The sequence below is a fragment of the Callorhinchus milii genome, unplaced genomic scaffold, assembly GCF_018977255.1.
Source record: "Callorhinchus milii isolate IMCB2004 unplaced genomic scaffold, IMCB_Cmil_1.0 Scaffold10, whole genome shotgun sequence".
In the NCBI taxonomy this organism is placed as follows: Eukaryota; Metazoa; Chordata; class Chondrichthyes; order Chimaeriformes; family Callorhinchidae; genus Callorhinchus; species Callorhinchus milii.
This window is the reverse complement of record NW_024704751.1, coordinates 11953287-11970703: the sequence shown is the minus strand read 5'-3', so window position 1 is coordinate 11970703 and position 17417 is coordinate 11953287. Positions and strand designations below refer to the sequence as shown.

The 17417-nt window shown below is 43.0% G+C and overlaps 1 protein-coding gene across 2 annotated transcripts in view; it reads right to left on the bottom strand.

Moving 5' to 3' along the window:
* The window catches only part of runx3 (RUNX family transcription factor 3), a 35935-nt gene extending 20179 nt beyond the window's left edge, over window positions 1–15756 (bottom strand). Inside the window, exons 1-3 of one of the 2 annotated variants that reach the window (XM_007904247.2) lie at window positions 14479–15756; window positions 9667–9823; window positions 2971–3075 (exon numbers count right to left, since the gene is read on the bottom strand). In XM_007904247.2, the coding sequence (XP_007902438.1) occupies window positions 2971–3075; window positions 9667–9823; window positions 14479–14751 (535 nt within the window). In that variant the 5' untranslated portion in view covers window positions 14752–15756. The remainder of the gene's footprint in view (window positions 1–2970; window positions 3076–9666; window positions 9824–14478) is intronic. The other variant, XM_007904246.2, reaches the window with a different exon arrangement.
* Window positions 15757–17417: the final 1661 nt, after the last annotated feature.

The following is a 17417-nucleotide window of genomic DNA, read 5'->3' as shown; positions in this document are numbered from 1 at the left end:
GCAGCAATTATTAAACCCGAACATTAACAAGATAGCAGGGCAGATTCATAGCGTTATCAATGAACCCTCATTAACAGAAAACTAAGAGGGGGAGTAGTTTGCGAGCGCTGTCAGTGAAAGAGAGAAGTCGGCCTTTTATTCTAACCTTATCAGGTTCAAACATATCAAAGTGCTTCACAAGTATCAAGGTTTTGCCCACAAAATACACTGTCAATTCACGTAACAGTATACCGTGTGAAGCGCTTTGAGACGTCTCGAAGACATGATAAGGTGCTGTATCAAATCAAGGATTATTTTTGATTAATACAAGTGATAGTCTTGGCTGACACACCAACACACCTCCAACAATACGGCAATATTCCCAGTCTTGGAGGTGTTGTCTTTCAGAGATGTTAATACTAAGACTCCTGGTGCCTGTTCCGATACACGTTAAACACATCACACAGAGGATACAGTTCAAGATCCTGGTCCTCACCTTCAAAGCCCTCCGTGATCTTGCTCCCCCCTACCTCTCCGACTTCCTAACCCCCTACCATCCTGTTTGCTCCCTCCGCTCAGCAGGCTCCAGCCTGCTTCACGTCGCCCGCCCCACCGTTGGCAGGCGGACCACTCTACCCCCACCCTCTGGAACTCCATCTCACAGTCCCTCCACCTCGATCCCTCCCTCGCCACCTTCAAGACCCTCCTCTTCGACTGTTTTCGATCTCCCTGCTTCCCAGCCTCTCCCACCCCGACCCCCAGCTCAGGTCCGTAACTCTGTTTGTCCAGGGCTTTGGAACGTCCTCCCGATGTGAAAGGCGCTTTACACAGGGAATGTTGTTGTTGTTGTAAAGATCCCAGGGCACTATTTGAAAAGATGAGGGAATTTCTCGCAACACCTTACTGCTGACACTGCACGCCTCAGATTTGCATCGAGAGATCCGGAACCAGTTCCAATGCAAATCAGCTGTGATAGCCTTTCTCTTTGGAGTTCCTCACTGTTCCAGGAGTTGCTCCCTTCTCATCCCCCCCCCCCCACTACAATTGGAGCCGTACCGTACCATACCACCCCTTGTGACAAACACTGGTTTGGCCCCTTGATGCCCTTTCTTATCATGTCCCTATCTTCTCTCACTTAAAGTATATTAAATATATTGAGTATATTAAGTAGGAACCCCGTTGCTTGTCAATTGGCGGATCGCTTTTCCGAGGGCAGTAACCTCTTCCAAAAAGAAATGATAATAATTTGGTCACTCAATCAACGACTATTTGTGGGACCCTACTGTTTGCAATTGGCTGCCATGTTTCACCCACAAATATACAGTTAATTCGCTTTGCAGTATATTCCATGAAGCGCTGTGAGACGTCTCGAAGACGTGATAAGGCGCTATATCAAATACAAGGATTATTATTATTATTATTTTAATGTTGTAAAACCAGTAGAAATCTAAGCGTTCTGAACCCGTGAACCAGCCTCAAATGGAGCATTCCATGCATACGTTAAAAAAAACCTGCTCTCAATTGTATGTCTCGAAATAAAACACTACTGCAGCATCCAAAGGGTTAACGGCTGCGCATGTGTGTGTGTGTGTGCGCACTCAGCAAAGCTCAGGCAGGAATAGGGGAGAAGATACGAAGGCATTAATTTGCGAAAGTCGTAGAAACACATTCATCTTCAACCCCATTAATTTATGTCTTTTTTTGAGGGAGGGAGAAAAAAAAACCTTCAGCACAGGAATGTCTGCAATGTACAACATTTGGTTTCATTGCGAACGATCCAATCTCAGTGACTGATGTGCTTCTACACCTGTCCTGCAGGATAGTGTGGGCAGCTTTACTGAGACCGTTCAGAAAGGAACAGGTAAATGAAACAGGATTCAAGTCAGGGGTCCAAATAGCTCAGTGGCTAAAGCACTCAACTCTAAGGCGCTATATCAAATGCATGGATTATTATTATTATTATAAAGGAACATGTCTGAATGCAGATCAGTACAGGGTTTCCTTACTAAGTAAGCATTTGCCCACACTCCACTTTACGGTCTATTCCGTGTAGCGCTTTGAGACATCCTCCTGACATGAAACGCGCTGTATCAAATTGTAAGGATGATATATATAAATTTATATGTGTATATGTATTAAAAAAAATCATAAACTTCAAAACGAAAAAATCTGAGCATACGGCATACAAATACACAAATACACTGCGCTTTGAGACGTTTCAATGCAAAGGAGCTATATCAAATGCACAAGTTATTATGATTATATTATATAGATAAACCTACATGTAGGGTAAACACTGAAGATACCCCGAACATCACCACAGCAGTTAGGATTATACCCTGAATGGGTCCGAGCTGTGAACAAAACAACATCTTCACATGGTGTTAACCACTTCTAGGACAATACGTATTATCAATAATAACAGCAGGCAAATGATTCAACAAACGTTGACTTTTAAGATCGATGTACAATATCTGCTTGTTCTTCTGATTAGGACCGTCATGTCTGAATGTTTGGGCAAGCACACTTATCCTCTAACCAGCAACACAAGCTGTCTGACACAAACTGATCAGAGCATTACTGCTTAATTCTCAAGCACACCCAGCTTCAGATAGTCAGACAATAACTGTGCTATTTCGGCTCACTGTGTTTCTAAGTGCTCAATCCATCCATTCATAAACATTGTGTGGTAATACTATACTGACTGCAAACTCTGATCTGAGGTGTATTTATTAATCGTGAGCGAATATTTTCCCCCATAATCACTATGTAATGCATTTACGTTTACAGTGTAGACGTATAAATGGTATGACTGTATAACACAATCCAGCAATCCATCCCATTGAATATATCCATTCATGAAGACTTCAGTAATTTCTGCTACTCAAAACATTGATCTTAGATGAGAAGGAATCCTGAATGAATGAATGAATCAATCAATCAATGAATGAATGTATTCTGTGTTTTATTATAATCCAAAATGGGACTTACTGCGTGGTTCTCTGGGACCATCCACGGTGACTTTAATGGCTCTGTGGTAAGTAGCGACTTGCGGAGGGCTGGTGAACACAGTGATTGTCAAGGTGAAACTTTTACCTAGGAGGGAGAAGAGCAAAGGCTGTTTATGTTGCTGTAGCCTCTGCCTGGTCTGCCAAGAATCACAAACTGGGGGAACGTAGGAACAGGAGGAGACCATTCAGCCGCTCCCGCCTGTTACCGCCATTCTATAAGATCGTGGGCTGAGCTGTAGCTCAACTCCAATTGGCGGACCACAGATATCCCAGTACGTTAAAGCATCTGCTGTGCACTTGCCATTGACATTAATAAGCAGGAAACACGAAAAGCTTCCCCGTGAGTGAATCGTGGGTGTAAACTGGCTCATACTTGTCGGTTCATGCAAGCCTGTGCACTAAAGTGTCAGCAGTTGTGAGCTCACATTCAAAGTATTAATTAGCAGTAACATTCTATAATAATCTTTGTGTTTGATGTAAGTAGGTCCTCACCACATGGTCGAGACACCTCAAAGCATTTTACAGCACTTTACAATGAATTGTAGGATTATGTATTTTGTAAGCCAAAATTTTGGCACACAAACAGCCATGAAGTAAGTCAGTGAGTGACCAATGTTATCTGGGGGAATAATAGGCCGAATACACTAATGCGTTTACTAATGTTTACTGCAAACTGCTCCACAGGAGTCCGATTTACCGACTCAATCCCTATCGAGTGAATTATTCATTTTGTCACAGAATGGACTCTGATTAACAGTAGCTATACATTGCTACCGAACAGTAATCTGTTCCATTGCAACATCTCTGAGCTCCTGCCAACTACAACATTAAGACAGTAAGTTGTGCAACACTTAAGGTTACGCTATTATTCCCACCCCCTACCCGTTTTCACATTAACAAAAAGAGACTGATATATGATTCTGTTCTTCTAACCCAACCAGTTAATCACTGCATTGGGCAGCCATTCAAATAAAATATATTTGCATGTACAACCTTGTTCATCAGGTTATCCCGGTAGATGTGAAATTCTTGTGTTTATTAGACTGTTCTCTCCTCAATAAAAAACCATCATTGACTCTGACGGCAAACCTGGCCTTTCAAACCTGGCTAATCGTGAATCTAATTGGAGTCCTGTAGCTCAGTGGTTAGAGCACTCGCTTTGCAAGTGAGAGACCTGAGTTCAATTCCAGGCAGAGGGCGAAACCTTGGGCAAGTTTCCTTACTCCACACAGAGCCTAATAATAATCCCTCCAAAACAAAACAATAATAAATTGGTCATTTTCAATCCATGACTGTTTGTGGGACATTGCTGTGCGCAATTAGCTGCCGCGTTCGCCCACAAATATACAGTCAATTCACTTTACAGTATATTCTGTGAAGCGCTTTGAGACGTCGAGAAGACGTGAAAAGCGCTATATCAAATGCAAGGATTAGTATTATTAATGGGTGTTTTAGCAATAATAATAATCCTTGCATTTGATATAGCGCCTTATCACATCTTCGAGACGTCTCATTTTTGTACCGTTGGGGATATCGCAGAGGAATGAGGAGAGACAGGGAATCTTATGCTGCATTTGTAACTGCATGATCTTCTGAAGCAATGGCTTGTGATAGCAAGTGAGAGGACCCAGGTTCGATTCCCAGGCGGGGCCAAACCTTAGATAAGTTTCCTTACTCCACACACAAGCCTCTGTTTACCAGCAGTGAGTAGGAACCCGGTTGTTTCGCGATTGGCGGATCGTTTTTTCTGGCTAATAATCCCTCGCCACAAATTAAAAATAAAAATTTGGTCACTCAATCCACGACTGTTTGTGGGGACGCTGCTGTGCGCAATTGGCTGCCGTGTTTTGCCCACAAATATACAAATATTCACTGCACTTTACAGTATATCCTGTGAAGCGCTTTGAGACATCTCGGCGATATGATAAGGCGCCGTATCAAATGCAAGGATTATTAATAATCACATTGTTATAATCTTGCTCGTGCAAGGTTGTTTTGAAGAGACAAATATGTGCCTCGACTTTCAACCCCTTCACTTTTTCCCAGTGGAAGACAAACACACATCACTGGGAATGTTTGGTCGGGATTTGAGTTGCCAAGCCAAAAAAAAATACCAACAGTACCTCTGGCTACAATGAATATGTTGGCACTGTGACTCCTGCATGTGGAGATGCCAATGCAAACAATCTCTTTAGGTGGGGCTTAGAGTCTCTGGATACAGCATTGCAGTATCATTTACTTTTCACTGCCTGTCACTGAAGTTGGGAACGAACCACAAAGCTGTGTCCCTCACGCACTGAACTCTCGAAACCCCACCTCACCCCAGTCCTCGCCAAGCTCCACTTGCTCCCCATCGTCGAACCGATCGATCTCACGCTCTCCCTGTGGGCGAAACACGGGGGCCAATTGCGCACAGCAGTGTCCCCACAAACAATCGTGCATTTGAGTGACCAAAGTTTTCTTTGGATGGATTATTAGCCCCGGCAAGCGATTTGCCAATCGACTAACAACCGGGTTACTCGACCATGACAGTAGGAGGGAGAGAGTGTCGCACTCCTTTATAGCAACTGCTGGTGTGGTTCCACTCTCTGATCAGATGATGTTTTGTGTCAGGTCATTGTGGGCAGCAATTTAGTGAAACACGTTGTTTGCCCCTCTGTCGGTGACTGAACGTGCAAACCACAACAAGATTTCGAAGTGAAAAAAAATCTCCACTCACCCACTGCCTAAAAAGACAAATTGGTCGCTCACTCCAGTGACTGCTCGTGGGGACTCTGCTGAGTGCAATTGGCTGCCCGCGTTTCGCCCACGACATTACACAGTCACTAAACTTTACAGTATATTCTGTGAAGCGCTTTGAGGCGCAACGATTAAATGCAAGGATTATTATTATTATATCCTGGTAAGATTGTTGTTGTAACCTATTGGGAATTGTTTTGCATATCTGTACTTTCTGTAGTTCTGGTGAACTGTGTGTGTGTGTGGGGGGGTGGGGGGTCATGTTTTAAATTAGAATATTCCATCTTGCTCAATTTAAGATCGTGTTTCAAGAGACAAAGAACAAAAAAAAAATTTAGGCTTTTAAAAGGACCGAAGAATTCGGAACGATTCTGAATGTGACTCAGTTTCTATTTATTTTGAAAGCTTTCAGGAAATAATTCTATCTCTGTTTTGCAAAACCAAGTCCTTTATACACAAAATGAACATCTGGAGCTTGTGTTTGTCCAAATAACTGCCTGATATTTTGTGCCAGATTCAAATCTGTGTCATAGTAATAAATACACATTCACATTGTTTTCTTGAACTTATTTTTTATCATCTTGAAATGCGATCCCAGGCTATCATTAAAAGGCTGCTCATTTATTACCGATCTACTAATCCACTGCAGTTTTCAATTAAATGAAACTGATCAAGTTGCAGTTTGAGTCTCGAACAAAGTGAGAAAAGCCAAACAAAACGAAAGAAAAACAAACAAACATTTGACTGTTTTGTATGTTTTGTGGGTGTAAACTCCTGATACTCATCACTCCACAAAAGGAAAAGGGGGTTCAGTGACAGGTTATCAGGAGTGGGCGAGTTAGCCGTATGTATAAATAGGTAAATAAATATGGTCGGGATTAGTGGCAGCACAATTGATGGTAGTGGTAGTGACAAGTCAGGGTTGAATTATCAGCAGTTTACTGTAGAAGCATTTTTATGTTACCTGAGAGAGTATTCTAACGCATTGACTAGAATTAAAAGACGGCAGTCAAAATCTGCCCAGGAACTAGCAAATAGTGTTGTGTTAAGAACAGTTACATGGGCCAGGGAAGTATAACACCTAATGTTGTGTCTACTGTTGCCAATATTGGCTCCTTATAGGATGTCATACTGATATATATCAAATGATTGCAAATGCAAATGATCATAATTATTATTTTTATATCATTTATCAACAATGTGATAAAGCGCTATACCAAATGCAATGATTATTATGACTATTTTACACTGAAAATGAGAGATTACCATTGCTCATTAATAACCATTTCCTCTGAATTAAATCTCCTTATCGAACATATCAGTTTTGAAAATCTAATAACATCCTTATATCTGTTTGCTTTGCTGCAATGACCTTTGCTCCAAATTGTCAAAAAGCTGGCACCGATAGTGTCTTTAAGCAGGGCCTGAACTGGCACGCTCATCCAACCAACAAATATTGCATTAATAATAATAATGATCCTTGCATTTGATACAGAGCCTCGTATCACTTCGTTGAGACGTCTCAAAGCGCTTCGGAGAATAGACTGTAAAGTGAATTGACTGCGTTGGTTGATATAAAAGTTTGAATATCTTATGTGTTAACATTTCAATCGTCAATTGGCTTCTTCTGATGGCTTCTAATATTTAATAGCAGGTGCTTGCTTTGCATAGACTCATTTAATTCAATCAGGTATGTCCCCTCGAGCAGTAATCATAATCAGCTTTGACAACTGTAACGGGTACTGTTCAATGCTGCAGAGGCTGGAGGTAGGTGTGAGCATAAAATGTCAGAGTGTCAAATAGAGAGCGATAAAGCCTCTGCAACAACAACAACTCGCATTTACGCAGCGTCCCCTCACGCAGGTAGTGTCCGAGAGTGCGTGGGAGTGGCGGAACACTACACCAAGCTGGGGTGCGGGGGGAGGAGAGAGGGGGAGCTGATCGCAATCTCAGCAGCTGGTTTCCGAACCAATACATTGCAATATTTTTTTCCAATACTGTATTTATTTGTAAGAGACAATGGGAGTGGTGTTTTTTTTTTTTGCCTTGTCATGCAATTCCTCTCAGATCAAGGAGCTGTTTTGCTCGCAAAATGCAGTCAATTCACTTTATATTCTGTAAAGCGCTGTGAGACATATCTCAAAGAGATATCTATACCAAATGCAAGGATTATCATTGTTTTACTTTTGATTCGCTCACTGAAACATCACTGTTATCGCCTCTGGTATCTCCACCCCCTACACCCTACCCCCTCCCCCCCCCCCCCCCCCACCCCACACACAAACACAGACACCCATTACCACTCACTCACCCACTTGTTAAATGCCACTGTATTTTGGTTGAGTAAAAAGATGAAGGGAGCAAAATAAACACAACTGATAAGAGGGGTTGATTGTCTGCAGAGAAACGGGTCTAGTAATTTGTTTGTGGGGACGCTGCCGCGTTTCACCCACAAAATATACGTTCAATTAGCTTTACAGTGTATCCTGTGAAGCGCTTTGAGACGTCTCGAAGACGTAAGGCGCTGTATCAAATATTATTATTATTATTGAGAAGGGACAAAAATCCAAATGTGACCAGACCCACTGCACCCCGACCGCCCCCCCTCACACCCACAAAATATACCATAGTCAGATCAGCATCTAAACACCCTTTAGTGAACAGGGGAAAGATTTCTCCACCTTTTGTTCAAAGATGAAAAGGTTTTTTTAAGAGTGATTTTTTCAAAATCTTATTTTCTATCATTTTCCAACTCAACAACAGCAAAATTACATTTATTACACCTAAATTGCACTCCATTCTTACCATAATGACTACCCCCCCCCCCTCCCCCCAGAAGATGAACTGAAAAGGGTTTTTTGGGGGTGTTTTTTTAAAAAAATATATATTTTCTATCTTTTTTTGAATTTTTTTGTTACACAATTTTTTTTCCAGTTGTGAGAATTTCCTTCCCCAAAAATAAAGGGGCGGCAGAGGGGGGGAGAGGCAAAAAGGATGAAAAAAAACCAAGATTGTATCAAAATAATGGCATACACGTAACTTATTAGTCAATTTAATTTGCAGAAATAAATAAATATCGATTATATATATATTTTTTTTTTAAAAAAGCACAGCCAGACTCACAATTTAAAACAAATGGATTTCAAAATGTGGAAAATATTGGGTTATCCGATTTCCATTTAGATTTAACTTGGTTTTGCTTTTGGTTTGGGAGAGGAACAAAACGTGAAAATTATATATAAAATTATATAAACGCAAAAATATGAGTCTCATCGCTAATATTTATTGGAAATTGATGTTTCAGTGACGTGAAATATACAATACTGATCCAAATTGTTTTAATTTTTTTAAATGTATACATATAAAAAAATGACTCGTCATTCAATCTAAAAAGCCATGTTCATTTCTCGACTTACACTCAGGACTTGGGGAGATATTTTAATATAAAAATATCGTATTAAAGAAGGAGAATATCCAGTGATATTATATAGGAACGAGTAAAACAGTGAGGAATATCCAGTGAGTGATAACCAGGTCCAGAATTCATATCAACCTCTTTGAAATAAATCTTGGTTGGTTGGGATGGATGGGGTGGGGGGGAGAGATTTATGATTTTAAACACACACATTATAAACCTGAATGAATGAATGAGTGAATGAGTGAATGTATGAACGAACGCAGTAACACTTGCGAAGAAACTGAACGAATGCATTGCATTTTGCGAACTCATCACATGTTGGCAAAAAAACACCTCCCTCTGCAAATCAAACTGGGGATAGTGTGTTAAACTCCTGGTGTGTGTGTGTGTGTGTTTTATAAAAAAAATCAAACTACAATCTCATTAACCAAACCCCCCCCTCCCCCCCACCCCACCCCCCCCCCCACACACACCAAAATAAATAAATAAAAAGAAGCCACAAATTGGAAAATATTTTACCTCGTCCACTTCTGCCCACAAATCTGAGGTCGTTAAAACGCGCCACTGCGTTCTTCATGACAGCAGAAGCGTTCCTGAGCTCTGCTGAGTAGTTTTCATCGTTTCCAGCCATCACTGTGACCAGAGTACCATCAGGAACATCACCCAACGCCACCACCTGTGGGGGGGGAGAGACAGAAATATACACAGTGTATATATAACTCGCAACTTCAATCCCTGAAACCCCCTCACACACACTCACACACACTCACACACACACTCACACAGATACACACTCACACAGATACACACACACACACTCACACACACCCTCACACAGATACACACACACAGATACACTCACACAGATACACACACTCACACAGTTACACACCCTCACACAGATACACACACTCACACAGATACACACACTCACACAGATACACACACACACACAGATACACACCCTCACACAGATACACACACTCACACAGTTACACACCCTCACACAGATACACACACACTCACACAGATACACACACGTACACTCATGCACATACTCTCCCTCACACACACATACTCTCTCCACACACACTCATACACATACTCTCACTCACACACACACATATACTCACACACTCACATATACTCACACACAGTCATATACTCACACTCATACATATACTTTCACTCACACACTCAGCAACAACGCACACTCATACACACCACACATTCATATACTCACACACTCACATACACACTCATACCCACTCACTCACTCACTCACACAACCAGCCTGGGATGCCCTCTGCCCCCACACAGTAACTCACTCCTGCTTTTAACATACACAAATTAAATGTAACTCCCTCACCCCCCCCCCCCCCCCCCCCCCCGCCAAAAATAAATAGTATCTCAAAATTATCTTCAGCAAATTGTGTGTGTGTGTGATCCAGACAAAAATATATAACAAGCAACATTAATCACTGAAATACACTCCCATATACACACACAGACTCACAAACAGCTATCAGTAACATAACTGTTAACAATAACATACAACACCAGACAAAAAATAATAAAATACAACTCTCTCTCTCCCCCCCACCAAAAAAAAACACTCCAAAATCTCAAAATTATTTTTGAGCAAATAAATAAATAAAGACATTCATTATAGCAAGTCCCCAAATAAGCTATTTTTAGCGAATTATAATGCACGGGACACATTTATTTGAAAAGAGCTTTTCCAAATCATATATAAATAAATCTGTATAAATACAAATAAACGCCTTCACTTTTTTTTTGTTGCTATCAATAAGGGCTGAAAAAATCTCGAGGATTTGGGTCAATTCCACAGGGCACAAGAGCCATACAAAAAAATAAATGACATGATTCGATCCCCCACCCCCCCCCCCCCCCCAAAACAACTCTCTATAAATGATCTTTTAGCAAATAAATCGACTTGGAGTCGCCCCTTTCTTGAAAGCTATTTGCAGCAAAATTCTAATGAACGGGACACATGTATTTAGCAATAAATGCTGTTAATATCAACAACAAAAAAATGCACTGAGGCCTTACACACACACTCACACACTCTCTCACTCTCTCTCACACACACACACATAGACTCACAGACACCCCCACCCCACACACACACACACACACACACAATATTAAGGCACCACAATTCATGGGCCAAAATTCTGTTTGGATCAAGTCATGTTGGCAACTGGGAAAGGCAAATCTCGAGATTGTGTGTATGTGGGAATGTTTGCCTTGGAGTGCGGGAAGCCAAACACTTTGCTTATAAAGTCGCGTGTGTGTGAGTGTGTGTGTGAGTGTGTGTGAGTGAGTGTGAGTGTGTGTGTGTGTGAGTGAGTGTGAGTTGGACGATTTCTTTTTTTTTAAAAAAAAACCCACACAAGCTAAAACTGTGCCCCTGAATCCATCGCCGTTTGCCCTTTGACGCACGGTTAGGTAAGGGGTCCCACCTTAAATCAAATCAGTGGCACTTCTTAAGATTGTTTTTTTTTTTTGCATTGCAACTGTTTATTACTGATTTCATTCCATGTCCCTGATATTCACTGTCGGGATCGCCTGAAAGCATCAATCAAGGTGCAGTGTAGGCTTGAGCTATACATGTTGTGTGTGAGTGTGAGTGTGTGAGTGAGTGAGTTGCATCATATCCTAAGTAATCACCTTAAACTGTGTGTGTGTGTGTGTGAGAGAGAGAGACGCACAGAAAGGTTTAACGTGACCCAAGTCCCGGGTGACTGCAAATATGTTTAATCTGGAAACCTAAGCGGCCGCGCTTTCTAATGAGCACCGTTTTCAAGAACTAACTTGAAGGGTCGAATCGTTTTATTTATTTTCCGGGACCCCCAATAAATGCAAAGGATTTAATGTGTGGCTTTTTTTTCCCACCGTTTTTAGTGCCGCTCGAGCAAGTTTGGGGAACCTCCGACCACTGGTTTCTGTGCGTTTCTATTAACGCAATTTCTGCGTAATGTAACGTACGTATCGCACCGTATATATATATATATGTGTGTGTGTGTATATATATAATATTTTTAAAACAACAATCGTTTTGCCCTTTTTTGGGGGGTAATAATATTTGGCAGAATGTGCTTTCCTTTCGGGGTGTTGCTGTTCCAGGGGTTCGTTTGACCCGACATTACCCGTCTCTTTAATTCAGTCCCTTATGGGGACAACTGCGAGACTGGCGTTTTGGGAATGGATAAATAAACCAAGACCAGTGCTCACACACACACACACACACACAACAAATGATCCAAATCATTGCAATTTTAGCTTAAATTCCCCACAAGAGGAGGGGTGTGTATGTGTGGAATCAACTCCCGTCTTTTTTTTTCCTCCTTGAAACTCTACAAACCTGTTACTATTTCCTTTGATTTAACTAAAATAAAAGTATTAAGGGAATACTTTCCTATTCCTGTTGTGTGCTTTGAATTGCGTGTGTGTTGGGGTGGGAGTGGGGTGGGGGGGTGGGGGGGTGTTGCTCTGTCGCGGTGTATTGAGCTTTTTATACACTTTCATGCGGTGAAATTAGTGGAAAACATCTTCAACTCTGACGTTTACCGCAGTTACTGCAGCTCTGGATGCCCAGGAGTTAAGTGAGGTCTGAAATAGATGTGCCCTCCTGTGTCTCCTCTACCTGTTTATTCCCCGATTTTACTGTTTGCATCTTTGCCAAACAAAAAAAAATGGACATTTTCTGGACAAATGATCAGCTTAAAAAAAAATGGGCAGAGAAAGAAAATCTTTCATTATTGCTAATAATAATAATAATAATAATAGTGTGTGTGTGTGTGTGCGTTTGTGTGTCTTTTTCGCCCACAAAATACACAGTCGATTTACTTTACAGTTATATTTTGTGAAGCTCTTTGAGACGTCTCTAAGACGCGATAAGGCGCTGTGGATCAAACGCGAAGAGGATTATTATTATTTACGTATTAACTTTTTTTTAAAAACAAAAATAACCTTTAAATCTACAAGTGCTGAATATGTTTCCACATTTTAAATTGTGTTCCTCCCCCACTATCTAAACAGTATCGCGCAGTTAACGCTTGGAGTTGTTTTTCTCGGGTTTTTTTATGTTGCATTGTAAATATGAATAGTTTTTATTTTATTTGTATTTGTTTTAGAGAGGGGATGGACGGTGGGGGGGGGGGGGGGTGGTGGTGGGGGGGGGGGGAGAGAGTTCTACACAGATGTAAGTGTCTGTTGTGTCTTAGTCTAAAAAATATTGCGGTTGTGGTTTTTTTTGGGAAAAATGTGGCCAAGAAAAGAAACGTTTCTAATTTGACAAGTGATAGAGAAAGAGCAGAGTTTCAGCTCTGAGAGACAGAGAGAATGTGACAGAGAGAGAGAGAGAGAGAGAGAGGGATAAGAGAGAAAGAAGAGAATTTCAGCTTTGAGAGGGAGAGAATAAATTTGTGTGTGTGAGAGAGTTTCAGCTTTGAGAGAGAGTGAGAGAGAACGTATATGTGTGTGAGAGGATATGTGAGAGAGGAGTTTTAAATTTGGGAGAGAGACAGTGACAGAGAGAGAGAGTGACAAAGAGTGACAGAGAGTGACAGAGAGAGAGAGTGACAGAGAGAGACAGAGAGTGACAGAGAGAGACAGAGTGACAGAGAGTGACAGAGAAAGAGTGACAGAAAGAGTGACAAAGAGAGAGAGAGAGAGAAAACGAGTGACAGAGAGAGAGAGAGAGAGAGTGACTGAGAGAAAGAGTGACAGAGAGAGAGAGTGACAGAGAGAGAGAGAGTGACAGAGAGAGAGTGACAGAGAGAGAGAGTGACACAGAGAGGAGAGAGTGACAGAGAGGGAGAGAGTGACAGAGAGGGAGAGAGTGACACAGAGAGGGAGAGAGTGACAGAGAGGGAGAGAGTGACAGAGAGGGAGAGAGTGACAGAGAGTGACAGAGAGGGAGAGAGTGACAGAGAGAGAGAGAGTGACAGAGGGGGGAGAGAGTGAGAGTGACAGAGAGGGAGAGAGTGACAGAGAGAGATGGAGAGAGTGACAGTGAGGGTGACAGAGAGTGACGGAGAGAGTGACAGAGAGGGAGAGAGTGACAGAGAGTGACAGAGAGGGAGAGAGTGACAGAGAGGGAGAGAGTGACAGAGAGTGACAGAGAGGGAGAGAGTGACAGAGAGTGACAGAGAGGGAGAGAGTGACAGAGAGGGAGAGAGTGACAGAGAGGGAGAGTGACAGAGAGTGACAGAGAGGGAGAGAGTGAGAGAGAGGGGGAGAGAGTGACAGAGAGGGAGAGAGAGGGGGAGTGGGGGAAGGTGAAAGCCTTATTTTCGGACTGACCTTGAACGCCACGGGCAGCGTCTTGTTGCAGCGCCAGTGTGAGGGCAGTACAGAGCAGAGGAAGTTGGGGCTGTCGGTCCGCACCAACTCTCCGGCGTGATCGGCCAACACGTCCACCACCGTGCGGGTCTCGGGCCGGACCCGGGACAGCACCCCGGGGCTGGGCTGGCTCAGGGACACCGGCTCGCTCATCTTCCCCGAGCCCGAGCTGCTCAACGTGGTGGAGGGAGGAGTGAAGCGCCGACTTGTGTTGGGATCTACAGGAATACGCATCACAACAACTTGGGTTAGAAGGTACCCCAATAACACAGGGACAAGGGAAGGCCACTTGGGAAGGATCTCTCTCTCACTCTCCCCCTCTCTCTCTCTCCCTCCTTCCTTCCCTCTTTCTCAAGGAACTTTCTTTCCTTCTCTCGCTCTCACTCTCTCTCTCTCTCTCTCTCTCTCTCGAGGGAGTTGTTTCCTTCTTCTAGAACTTCTGCTGTTCAGAGTCCAGTCTCTTTTCTCTTCTTCGCGAAAAAAAACACACAGCAGTTGTTTCTTTCCTCTTCCTGGGGGTTTCCAATGGCAGAGTTCATCCACAGCCTTCCCTCTTTCGATCAGCCCCCAATTGGATGAGTTTGGGATGGGAGCAATCAATCAATCGATCGATCGATCGACCCCCCGGTCCCCAGGACACACACTCTCTCTCTCCCCTTCGATGTTATTGGGCGGTTGGGTAGTCCATCGCTTCTCTGTTCCTTGTGGGTCAGTCGGAAAATCGGAGGAACCGTCTTTTCACTTCAATCCAAATTTGCAGCAAATGTTCCAAACGTTAACAGCCCAACACAATCTTAGTATTCGGTCTTCTCTCTTTCTCTCTCTTCCAACGAGGAACCCCCCAAAATCTCCTGCAAACTTCAGAGCCACGGAAAATAAACCATCTTCCTGCCCCCCTTCTCTTTTCCTCTCTCTCTCTCTCTCTCTCTCGTGGAAAAAAAAACACAATCGCGAAAGCTTAAAATTCCCTTTAGTTCCAAGTCCGACACGAGAGGCGATGGTGTGACTTTCAATATCACTGCAACCAAAGTCACAGTCAATGTCTACTGTCTGTGTGTGTGTCTCCCGAGAGAGAGAGAGAGAGAGAGAGCAGTCACCTCAGGGAGAGCCACTCAGGGTTGGATCACCGCAGGGTTTCAAGCATGAAATCCCCTCCACAAATACAAGTCCCTCTGTGTAGCCTTTGACAAACCCCCACACACACACAACCCCTGGACAGACCTCCACCAAACAACACACTCGGAGATCCAAAAGAAGGGGTGTGAGAGTGTGTGTGTGAGAGAGAGAAAGTTTCTTTCACAAAAGTTTAGCTCTGTCTGTCTGTCTGTGTCTGTCTCTCTGTGATTAAAACAGGGAAGTGAGTGCAATGAGCTGCCAATATACAGCCTGGTTCTCCCTCACCTCAGCTGAGAGCCAGTGACTGACAGGTGACTGACAGCGCTCTCGGCCAATCACCTCCCACAGGACCTGCTGGCGGGGCTCCTGCAGCCAATGGGCGCGAGTCCCCGCCTCTGAGCCACACCCCCCCCCACAAGTCCCGCCTTCAGGTCTCAACCCAACCCATCACTCCCTCTCCACCTCTCTCTCTCTACGTCTCTTTGGTTGTGTAGTGCTTTGTATCTCGTCGTATTGATGTGTTTACACGGGTTGTTGGGGGGCAGTGGCTGGAGTTGGGCAGAAGGCATTTTTTTTCACAAGCAATGTTTTATTTCTCTCCCCCCCCCCCCCCCCCAGGGTGAAGGGTGATAAATCTGTGCTGGTTCTGAGCTGATGGGGTTTTGCTCTTCTGGTTACTTATAACGAGAAAAAAATAATAATAACATCAATTGAAACTGCTCACAAGGACTTGGGGGAACGAGTGCTGCAAATAGATAGTTCAGACAGATTGCTTTACCCCCCCCCCCCCACCCTCTCTCTCTCTCTCTCTCCAACCCCCTCCCAATGTGCGTGGGCCTGTTTAGAGAATTATTTTCATGATTTAGTAAATCTTTGAACATGGAGATCAGATGGGTAGGGCGCTTGTGTATTTGTGTGTGTGTGTGTGTGTGTGTGTGTGTATATGTGTGCGTGTGTGTGTTTAATATACTTGTATTTATGTTTGCGTGCTGTATGTGTGTTTATATATACACTCTATGTATGCTTGTGTGTGTGTTGTGTTTATGCATGCAGTATATATATATATATTAATATGTTTATACATATATGTATACATGTTTGTGTGTGTGTTGTGTGGTGCAGGTAAAATGCACGTATTGTATAATTTCACCTGGAGACAATTTATTCTTTTCCCTGTGTGTATATGTATATGTATATGTACACACATGTGTCCTCTGAGTGAAACTTTATACAGCTTATTCCGTACGAATCCCGCCTTCTAAAATGGGAAGAAAATGCGCTGAGGAGTGCAGGGAAATTGGGGGAAAAGATTCGTTCCATTACGTGTGTGCGTTTTGGTTTGGGTTTGTGTTTGTTGGGGGGAGAGAGAGGGAGAAGACTTTTTGTTAGGACTTGTTTTTGAACCAATATATCGCCTGTGTGTGTGTGTGTGTGTCTGTCTCTCTCTCACACACACACACACACACAGACAAGTTAATAACATCATTTGAAACTGGTTCTGGGTGTAACTGACAATAATAACACAAAGCGGAGCAGAGACTTTGCTTTGCAAAGAAAATCTCATCGAAAATCTCAGGGGAGGGGGGAAAAACCACCCAACAACAAGAGGCTGTCAAATACCTTCCAGGAATTCAGACATAAAGGGTTCACTTGTTGTTTTGCAGTAAATTCTGAATAACCGCTGTGTTTTATTGTCCGAATGCATTTGCAGCGTTTGAAAACCATTGCGATTTCACCGCATGTGTTCGTGTTCGTGGTAATGGCATTGCTACGAATTGGGGCCG